Source organism: Lontra canadensis, unplaced genomic scaffold, assembly GCF_010015895.1.
Source record: "Lontra canadensis isolate GAN:19392208 unplaced genomic scaffold, GSC_riverotter_1.0 scaffold60, whole genome shotgun sequence".
Taxonomy (NCBI): domain Eukaryota; kingdom Metazoa; phylum Chordata; class Mammalia; order Carnivora; family Mustelidae; genus Lontra; species Lontra canadensis.
In genome coordinates this window covers 612,243-623,033 of record NW_022631054.1, presented here as the reverse complement: position 1 = coordinate 623,033, position 10,791 = coordinate 612,243, and the positions used below count along the sequence as shown (strand labels likewise).

General features: G+C 38.5%; 1 protein-coding gene across 6 annotated transcripts in view; it reads right to left on the bottom strand.

Moving 5' to 3' along the window:
- Positions 1 to 1,935: 1,935 nt before the first annotated feature.
- The window catches only part of ZBTB8A (zinc finger and BTB domain containing 8A), a 62,915-nt gene continuing 54,059 nt past the window's right edge, over positions 1,936 to 10,791 (bottom strand). For all 6 annotated transcript variants that reach the window (XM_032877093.1, XM_032877097.1, XM_032877092.1 and 3 more), the window contains 2 exons: positions 9,232 to 9,401; positions 1,936 to 3,742 (listed from right to left, as the gene is read on the bottom strand). In XM_032877093.1, the coding sequence (XP_032732984.1) occupies positions 3,410 to 3,742; positions 9,232 to 9,401 (503 nt within the window). In that variant the 3' untranslated portion in view covers positions 1,936 to 3,409. The remainder of the gene's footprint in view (positions 3,743 to 9,231; positions 9,402 to 10,791) is intronic.

Sequence of the window (10,791 nt, the reverse complement as noted above, 5' to 3'; positions counted from 1 at the left end):
GTTAAATACATCTTATACTATATTGCTTTTAGTGATTTTTCATAGTATTAAATTTCCACAGTATTAATTAATTTAGGAGATTATATGTATATAGATAGATATATATATATATCTCCTAGTGGAAATTTCAATGTATCTTAGCATGACTTTGCAAAAAAACTCTGATGAATTCAGTTCTGAGCTCTGAAGTAACTGACACACCAAACTTTCTTCATCCATTAAGCAGTAACTTGGTAGCATAAAAGCAGTTACTATGTTTTGATTCCATTACTCAAAAATACATTGTTGAAAAATATGTTTTTCGAAAAAGTCTTGAGACAAGATAACTATAGAATGTTCATTGTATAGACTACAGATGTGATCTGCTCCTCTAGAAGACCCTCTGATTACCAGGTTATAAGCACAGTAATAGAGGTAATGAATCGAGAGCCCAGTGCTCAAAGGGAATTCAAAAAGCTCCCCGGTTCCAAGGTTTTCAGTGCTGCCTTCCTGAGCTCTGCAGAGGTGTCTGGTGAAGCTCATTGGAGGCTATAACTAGAGTAGCTCTGATTTTAGAGTTTCTCCCTTAAATGGTGAGCTTTTCCCTGAAACCATTCTTTTGAAGAAAGGGTTTCTTGGGCAAAAAAATCTCTTCAAACAGTGATCTTGTTCTTTTTGTTTTCTGCAGCCGCTAGGCATGATTGCAATGTTGTTTTATTTTGCAAAACGTCTTCCCATCACCACACACTCTTGAGGACCAGGGTTAGAAGGGCATTCAGAAGCTGATAAGCAGCATTACTGTAAGAGCAAACTTTGTTCTAACGAACTCCCACTATTCTGCTAATATTAAAAAAAAAAATCCTCGGCATAAATAAAGCTTATATTAACAGATTATACCCCCATGTAACATTTTCCCACATTTAAAAGCCAAAGAATTTTGTTTTCGCAGAAACCATTAATGGACAGTCTCACTCTAGGAAAGAATCGGTCTCTAATGTCTTAGATACATATGATACGATAACTGGAGTTATTATTTACAGCTTACAAATGTCACAAATGTTCTTCTTTTATGATACTAAAATGGTAGAACAGATACGCTGTCTAGTCTGATGAACTTGATAGCTGTTTTGTGGGAGAGCTTGATGCTTGTTATAAACAACGAGAAAGCATTATTTCAGGTAAGGCTGTACAGGTGCTGGTGGCAGTGTGTTCCGTGGACTTGGCTGACATCCATGCTGACGTTTGCATGCAGAAGCGTAAGAGAATATTTAGATCACAGACTAAAGTGCGTTAGAGCCTAATACATGCACTACTTCATTCTCATGAATAAAGCTCCAATCACTCATTTTTCCTATTGGCTCCAAGGACTAAACATTAGATAACAATTTTAGAAGATGTTACCATTTGGTGAGATTAAGGAATGACAAGTGCTTCCCTCCCTCATTTGGATACAACTTAATTGTGAAGACTCCTGATTCAGGACCAGTCATGTTGGGAGAACAGTGAACGCGGTGCATGCCATCCAGTCTTGAAGCAACTGGAAATTTACCATCAGGGGAATCTTGGAAAGGTCTCAACATTAAGTACCATAAAACAAAAACAAATGGTTACTCATCTATTTGTAAGAAAGGTTTTAGAAATTAACCATTTTAGCCCTCCAGTCAGTATCAAGGACAATCAGTAACTCAGAGAAAAAATAAAATGGAAAGTATCATTTTGAGGGACATCATGACATTTATAAATATGGTATAATACATGGAGCCTCTATCAAAATTAAATTATATCAAGCTTAAGTGTAATAATTTGAAGCAACCTTCAGTAAGTCGGTTTTTCCAGGATTCAGATTTTAACTTCAGAACTAAAACAATACTTCTCTGATTGAACTGTACTTTTAGAATGTTTCATAATTCATAAAGGGGAGGAGTTTATTTTATTTTAAAGTTTTATTTTTTGTTTTTTGTTTTTTGTTTTTTTTGTAATCTCTATACCCAAGTTGGGTTCAAACTTAACAACTCCCAAGATAACAGTTGCAGCCAGGCACCCCTTACAGGGGTGGGGTTTAAACACAACTTTATGTCCTAGGAGAAAAGTTTGTTTTGAAAAATGATATAAACAAGATAAGAAAAATGCTTAAAGCACGTAAGAAATAACTTGTTCAAAGAGTGTTATATATAACATTTACATATAAATAACTTGACATTAAAAACATGTCAGTAGACACTGGAGGGACATCACTGAGCACTCTTGGATAACTCTTGTCCAAGTTATTATGTGTTGTTGAAGCTTATTAAGTTCTTTCGTACTTTCTAATTTTAATAGGCTTTTTTTCTGATTACTGAGATTGGTGAGGTTTGACTTCAAGTTTTCACCATTTTAGGAGACAATATGGGGACAGTTGAAAGAAGGCTGTTTAAAATCAAGACCTGTCCATCACCAGTCCCACCACTTCAACTTTCTGATTAACCTCCTCACTTGTAAATTTGAGACAGTAATATCTCCCTTGCTGATTAAGTGAGAAAATGTGTGAGAGAGCACTTTAGAAATAATATAGCAGAACAATAAATGTTAGAAATTACTCTTAAGAACTCGTAACCTCTAATTTTCTTGTTCATCATTTTTTGTTTTTTTGTTTGTTTGCTCGTTTTCCTTTAGAGAGGAAGAGAATTATACTGACAGATCTTCACAAACTACCTTAACTTTTAGGCAGTATTTGTTTCCTGCTTTAGAAGATGATGTCTGTATGTTATCTCTGGTCTTCCTCTATTTTAGGTTTTTGTTTTTTAAACAATACTGACTACACAAGAGTCATCTTTACCTTAATGACAAAAAATTCAACTATGAACGGTTTCACACATTTTAGATTTGTCATCTGCCATAATCCTAAAACAATATCTAGGATATTGGGATACTGAAAGGTTGTTTTAGATCTGAAATTAAATTAGATCTGAAATTAACAGAAAGACTTATAATTCAGTCAGGTAAGGGTGCCAGACCCTTAAATGTGCTCTTCCTTGGTTCCCTGTGATTCAATATTGGTAGTTTGTGTTTTTGAAACACCTTGAAATTATCTTACATAAAGTTTGGTTGTGGTAAATTTATTTAAAATATTTTCTTTGAGAAAAGTTTGCTAAGTAGATCTTTCAACATTAAAAGAAAAAATGTATCTCTGTAATAAAAGGAAGAGGATTAATTGTTCGTCCATCATGCCAACTCAAGCTAGGTCTTTCTTTCCAGTGCAGCAACACATTTTAGGGCAACAAAGTTCAGAATGGGTACCATGACCTGTTCGGAAAGCATGCAAGTTCTATTAGGCCATCACCTTAATGTCAGTCTGATGCCTTTGTGAGCCAGACTCTGACCACGGAAAGAGAGAGATACAGGAAGTCAGCGTAAGTTGCAGACATGACAGCGCTGTTGGTTCACATGTTAGCTACCTAATGTTGGGCTTTATTTCCTTCTCTTCTTCTTCTTCACTATCGTCAACCTGTTGTATGACCAGATCAGCAGACCCATCCTCTACGATTTCCACGTACGATCTGTTCTCGTCTTCACTCAAGTGCCATCTGGAATCTTTATCTCCATCTGATGGGGACATAAGATGCTGTTCGGCGTCCAGATCAATGGGGAGGCTGTCTATTCCCACTTCAGCGAGGCACTCATTACAGAGTCTGTAGCGCCTGGTTCCTTCCTGGACCACTTGCCCTGTTAGATCAGTCACGTGGCGTTTGCATTTCCTGCAGATTAATTTGCATGCCTGGTGAATCTGTGTAGAGATGGAAATAGTTATAAAAAAGGATTTTTCGAAAGCAGAACGGTTCGATATCTAGGTTCCAGTTTACAAACTTAAGATGTCCAAAGCCAAGTGCTAATATTAAATTAACTTCTAATTATTAGAAAAAGATCACAGGTTTTGATGATGAATTGACATCACAAATAAAACACCACCTTTCTCTGTATGACGGATATAACATTTTTATGTTTAATAAAACATGCTTAACAATCTCACCTATTCTTTAATCCAACAGTATTGATATCTGAGGTAACAAGGGACACCGTCCCAGAATAATAATTGCAAACACTAAATATATCACATGTACTATTCCAAGGACTTTATATACCTTTATTCTGGCAAGGGAGAAGGAGTAGCAGGCTTTCTGCTGAGCAGGGAACCCTATGTGGGGCTTGATCCCAGGACTCTGGGATCATGACCTTAGCCGGAGGCAGACACTTAATCGACCAGGTTCCCCATCAGAACCTATTTTTGGATAGAAGGATTACTTGCCACTTCTATTAATGAAAGATCCTGTATAAAGAGAACTAAAGTAGGAACAGGAAGGCTTAGGCTCTAGCCCTGCTTTTGTCATTTACTAGCCATGTATCTCGAAGCAAGTAATTGAAAACAATATAAACCTGCTTCCAGGGTAACAGGCAAATAAATATTTATTTATTTATTTAAATATTTTATTTATTTATTTGAGAGAGACACACACAGCGAGAGCAGGGACACAAGCAAGGGGAGTGGGAGAGGGAGAAGCAGGCTGCCCGCCCAGCAGGGAGCCCAATGCGGGGCTCAATCAGAGGACCCTGGGATCGTGACCTGAGCCAAAGGCAGACGCTCAACGACTAAGCCACGGAGGTGCCCCATGAGCCCCCAGTCACCTCGATAGGCAAAATATTTAACAACTAGTAAGATATGGACACCACCCAAACAGAATGGAAGGGGGCCAATCAAAATGGAAACTGGTCATAACAACAACTGTGGTACTTCTGCCATGTATCAGCCTATTACTATCTCTGCCTACTTCCACCTTACTAATGAGAATACAACTCAGGTGGTGAGGACCAAATGAGTTACTATGTGTGAAATGCTTTGGGAAAAATTTGTAACTGATGAATAATTACATAATTACAGTTACTAATAAACAATTTTTTTAACAGCTGTCAGAAGCAGATTATGGGTTCTACTCAAAAACCATTACAATTAATTTTATACTATTGAATTACTATTTATGGCATATTCATTTAGATAAAATTAGAACAATATGGAAGTAGGCCACCAAACACGAATAGCGAAAAGAAAAAAAAAAAAACAAGAAAACTAATGCGGTCTGGTAAAATACCTAAGAAAGTATAGTATAGTTATTATTTTCTGCTTAACTGTTGAGATATTAATCAGTAAATATCAAAAGTACACAATTTGAATGTGCCCTTATTGTTGCTGAGATAGTAACATTATGGGTATTCTATGTGGTGGTGTTTTCTTAGAAAGTTCTGGCAGATTTGTGTTTATCCCCCATCCCCTCAATTCCAATATAGTTACTAAGTCAAAGAAATTAAGTGAAACACTATAATGTTAAACTTGAAAATACAAAAAAAAAAAATGAAAATATCACAAACCCACTATTTAAAAAACATGTATCTTCTAGTTCTATCCACTGAAATAATCTAAGAGGAATGACCCCTTAGTAACGATGAGTAGTGAGCACTCCAGGTATCCAAAGTTTGATTTCTAATTTTACTCCCCATTAAAAGGAACCAAGTGTCTTTTGAGAAATGGCTGATTCCAGGTTTGCGACTTGTATTTCCCAGGGAAAATACAAGGTGAGCATAGGGAAATTTGAGGGCCAGAGAATAAGGCCACCTTGAATATTTACTGGAGTTATGACAAAGGGATGCAAGAAATAGCTTCAAGTTGTCCTCACTGGACAAAACCGAAAATTTGAGTATCAAAAAGAATAATAATTGTTGTAGATCCAAATACAATGAACCAATAAGAATTCATGAGACCATATGCTATTAAAAAAAAAAACCAAACAGAAAATATTCATATTGCCATTAGAAACTGCTATTAAATCAACTCTTTACTCTGAAAATTGATAATTAAAGGGAAGAACTAAATATTTATCCTGTTTCTCCTGTAGTAACTGTATTTCAAAGTAACTGAATAGTCCCAGGTGATGAAGGAAAGTTTTACTTTATAGAATTCTAGCTAATAAGGTAGAAGAAATTATAAAATTAGCAAATCATTCTACAACCCAAGTAAAATTAATAATTTGGACAGAGTTTATTAACTGATATTAATACCACGAAATGAATGGTTGATAGGGAAATGGATAGTAGCATAATGCCAAAACAGCTCCACACAGATTCCTTTCTAATCACACGGTGGCACCTTTAACTGAAAAATGGTGGGGTCACAGTCTTATTACCCTAACTTTAGAGACCAATCTTAACAATATGAATGATGGGTCCACCAGATATTGTGTCTCTTAATGTGACATATTATGAGTTAAAGAATTTTACCCTTGATGTGTTCTAACTGAAAGTAGTTACCTTGAATCCATTAAGCCTTTATTTATTTATTTAAATTTTTAATTTTTTAAAAGATTTTATTTATTTATTTGACAGACAGAGATCACAAGTAGGCAGAGGCAGGCAGAGAGAGAAGCAGGTTCCCTGTTGAGCAGAGATCCTAATGCGGGGCTCGATCTCAGGACCCTGAGATCATGACCTGAGCCAAAGACAGAGGCCTAACCCACTGAGCCACCCAGGCGCCCCTATTTATTTATTTATTTATTTATTTATTTTTTAAATTATTTTTTAAATTTGCTTTCTTTTTTTCTTCTTTTTTAAGATTTTATTTATTTACTTGACAGACAGGGATCACAAGTAGGCAGAGAGGCAGGCTGAAAGAGAGAGAGGAAGAAGCAGACTTCCTGCTGAGCAGAAAGCCCCATGTGGGACTCGATCCCAGGACCCCGGATCATGACCTGAGCCAAAGGCAGAGGCTTAACCCACTGAGCCACCCAGGCACCCCCTATTTATTTATTTTTAAAGATTTTATTTATTTATTTGAAAAAGAATGTGTGTGAGCAGGGGGAGGGGCAGAGGAAGAAGAAGGAGACTGCCCACTGAGCAGGGAGCCCACTGAGGGGCTGGACGAGGGGCTGGACGAGGGGCTCAATCCCAGCAGGACCCTGAGATCATGACCCGAGCTGAAGGGAGACACTTAATCGACTCAGCCACCTAGGCATCCCTTCATTAAGCCTTTAGATAAAACATATAGTTTAGGGGCGGCTGGGTGGCTCAGTGGGTTGAGGACTCTGCCTTCGGCTCAGGTCATGATCCCAGAGTCCTGGGATCGAGCCCCGCATCGGGCTCTCTACTCGGTGGGGAGCCTGCTTCCTCCTCTCTCTCTGCATGCCTCTCTGCCAACGTGAGATCTCTGTCTCAAATAAATAAATAAATAAATAAATAAATCTTAAAAAAAAAACATATAGTTTATAGAAAATGCAGGGGGACAGAGGAACAAGCTAAATGACACCTGTGAAAGCAAGCAGAGAAATCGAGAGGTAGGTTAATTATCTCTGCATCTTCAGTAAGTCAGTGTTACGGAAATGAAAAGGGAGGCAAGGAGGACTATGCTCTCTTAAAAACATATTTAAGGGACTTAATGAGATGTAGTACAGGATCCTTCACTGGGTACTGGTTTGGACAAACAAGCTCTAAAAGGTATTGAGGGATTACAGGGAGGTTTGAAATTGAACTGGATGTTAGATAAAATTTCCATTGAGATGGAAAGGTAGAGCTTGTTCATAAAGATAGCAGGCACAAACAGTACGATCTAATTTGGTAAAAAAAAAACAAAAACAAAAACCATCTATATGCATGTGATACCGTCTTAAGAATGGTGGTATCTGAAAATGCCTGGATGGCTCAGTGTGTTAAGCATCTGCCTTCGGTTCACGTCGTGATCCCAGAGTCCTGGGATCAAGTCCCGCATCGGGTACCTTGCTCAGCAGAGAGCCCTGCTTCTCCCTCTGCCTGCTGCTCCCCCTGGTTGTACTCTCTCTCTCTCTCTGATAAATAAATAAAATCTTTAAAAAAAAGGGGGGGGAATGGTAGTGCCTGGTGGTAAAAATATTTTTATTTTCTTATTTTTACTTTTTAAAATGCATGTTCATTGCTTTTGCAATAATAAAATGTTATTTTTAATTTAAAAAATCCTAGCTTCATAAGGTTAATGAAGCCACAGGTTTGTTTAAAGATTTTATTTATTCATTTAAGGGGGGGCTACAGAAAGCACAAGCAATGGGGAGAGGGAGCAGGGAGCCCGATGCGGGGCTCGATCCCAGGACCCTGGGATCATGACCCAAGCCAAAGGTAGACACTTAACAGACTGAGCCACCCAGATGTCGGAAGGCAGAGATTTTGTCTGTTTTGCCCACTGCTGGATACCTAGCTCTGAGAAAAGGGGGCTGGCACATGGGTGCTCAGTCTGTATTTGCTAAAAACTAAGTCCAGAGCAATGCATGAAGAAATCACCCTCAGTGACCCATTGTCCTTTGAAGTTAAAAGGGGCTGATACAAAGGGAATAGAAGCATAAGAGAACACAGATTTCAGAAAACATTCTTGCTGCAAGATGAACAGCAGAGTAATTCCAACGTCCCTGTCTTAGTAGCCCACCATAGCACTGAACAGCAAATTCGCTGAGATGTTCCCGACTGTTGACAGTCCAGTCCGAGTGGAAGTAGCTCTACTGCCCACCTTGCTCCCTTCCTTGAGGAGACTACAGATAGAGACTCGAAAGGGGCACAGGGGACAGAGGATGGACAGCAAAAACTGGACTGAGATTCTACCAGGTAAGCATCAGAGAACCACCAGGACACGCAGAATCGCCACACGCAGTGGTCATTCTGACCTGGAGATCCAGGTATCTTTAGTTTACATCGTCTCAGGCTCTTGACGAGACCGGTATGTAAAAACATACTCGATTTTAAATGAACTAAAATTGACATTTTTTAAAAATTAATAAAAAATTTTAAAAAACAGGGGTGCCTCGGTGGCTCAGTGGGTTAAAGCCTCTGCCTTCGGCTCAGGTCATGATCCCAGGGTCCTGGGATCGAGCCCTGCATCAGGCTCTCTGCTCAGAGGGGGGCCTGCTTCCTCCTCTCTCTCTGCCTGCTTCTCTGCCTACTTATGATCTCTGTCAAATAAATAAAATCCTTAAAAAAAAATTTAGAAAACAAAATGGATATTCAAAAGAATATCTCCTACTTCACGGTCTCAAAGGAGAATGAAAATATATATTAAATGAGGCATTATGTGCAAAGTGAAACCATTAGGTTGGAAACATTTCCAACAGAGCAGAGTTGTAGGAAAAGATTTCCCTCAGTAAATTAAGATGATCCGAAAGCAGGTGAATGCACACGTTTCTCAAGAAGTAAAATGAGGAAAAGTCCTGTACGTACTGTGCGGAAATGGCTACTGAGGTGGTCCAGCCTGCTAAATCTCTTCCCACAGGCTTGACACGGGTAGGGTCTTTCCCCTGTATGGCAGCGAAGATGGCGCTTGAGGTCTGCCTTCCGCTTCACCACGTGGGTACAGTAGGGACACTTGAACCGCATCCTGGGCAGATCATCTGTCAGGAAACAGTTTGATTAAATCACTGGAAAGTTCACCACAACAGTTCTAATCTAACATCAAAAATCCCAAAGGAGTTGGTGAGTCGGATCTTGCAAAGGTAGGAGGAAAGGAGAAGGAAGAGATGTCATCAAGACTCCATTGTCCAGGGACGCCTGGGTGGCTCAGTGGGTTAAGCCTCTGCCTTTGGCTCAGGTCATGATCCCAGGGTTCTGGGATCAAGGCCCAAATCGGGCTCTCTGCTCAGCAGGGAGCCTGCTTCCCTCCCTCTCTCTGCCTGCCTCTCTGCCTACTTTGTGATCTCTGTCAAATAAATAAACAAACAAACAAACAAACAAACAAACTTAAAAAAAAAAAAAAAAGACTCCATTGTCCATGCACCCCTGAGTCCAGAACAGTAACGTGAGCATTTGAGAGATGTATAACGTTGGGGTAAATTTAGACTCTTGCGCTTGTCCTCTCATTCTGCGTTGTGGAGTCACTGGATTTGAAATGTAAAAAGGGAGTGCTGGACTTTAAAACTAGAGATTTAAAAAAAAAAAAAAGACAAAAACAAAAGCAAAAGAAGTGGAGGTACAACCCCAAAGTATTTCATATTATAGCTTTTAAGTGATGTGTTTTATTGACATATTTTTATCCCCTTGCCTCTACTTCTTGTACACTTGTAACACTTTTAAAGGGGAAAAACTATCAAGGCTATTTAATTTTTTATTTTAAAATTCATGTATTCAAGGGGAGCCTGGCTGGCTGGCTCAGTCATTGGAGCACGTGATTCTGGATCTCTGCGGTGTGGATTTGAGCCGTACGTTGGGTGCAGAGATTAGTAAAAAAATACATATATATAAACTTGAAAAAAATAAATAAAATAAAACTCATGTACTCAAGATATTAGTTTGGAGGCAAACTTCATCAATTTAATAGCCCTTAAATTCAGTGGTTCATTGTTGAAGTTAGGTTTGCATAACCTAAAATTATAAAAGTACAGAACCCAAACAGAGAAAAGATCACTCTTGTGCTATTTTAAAGTGGAACAAAGACTTCTCATTTTTGCTCTGATGTTTTGGTCAATGGTCAGAGCTCGGCAAGACTTTCAGTAAGCTCAGTGACAGGCTACAATTTCACGTATTTTCAGGTTAGTACTACGGGAAAATACAGTTGCCTCTTGTTCTAAAGTATGTTACCTGCAACCAAATTGTTTTTTAAAATTTTATATGACAACAGAGGTAATGTGAATACTGATTGGCTATTTACTGATGTTAAGGAACTGTTAATTCCGTTTAGGTACAATTATGGTATTATAGTGTTTTTATTTATTTATTTATAAAAGATTTTATTTATTTATTTGGCAGACAGAGATCACAACTAGGCAGAGAGGCAGGCAGAGAGAA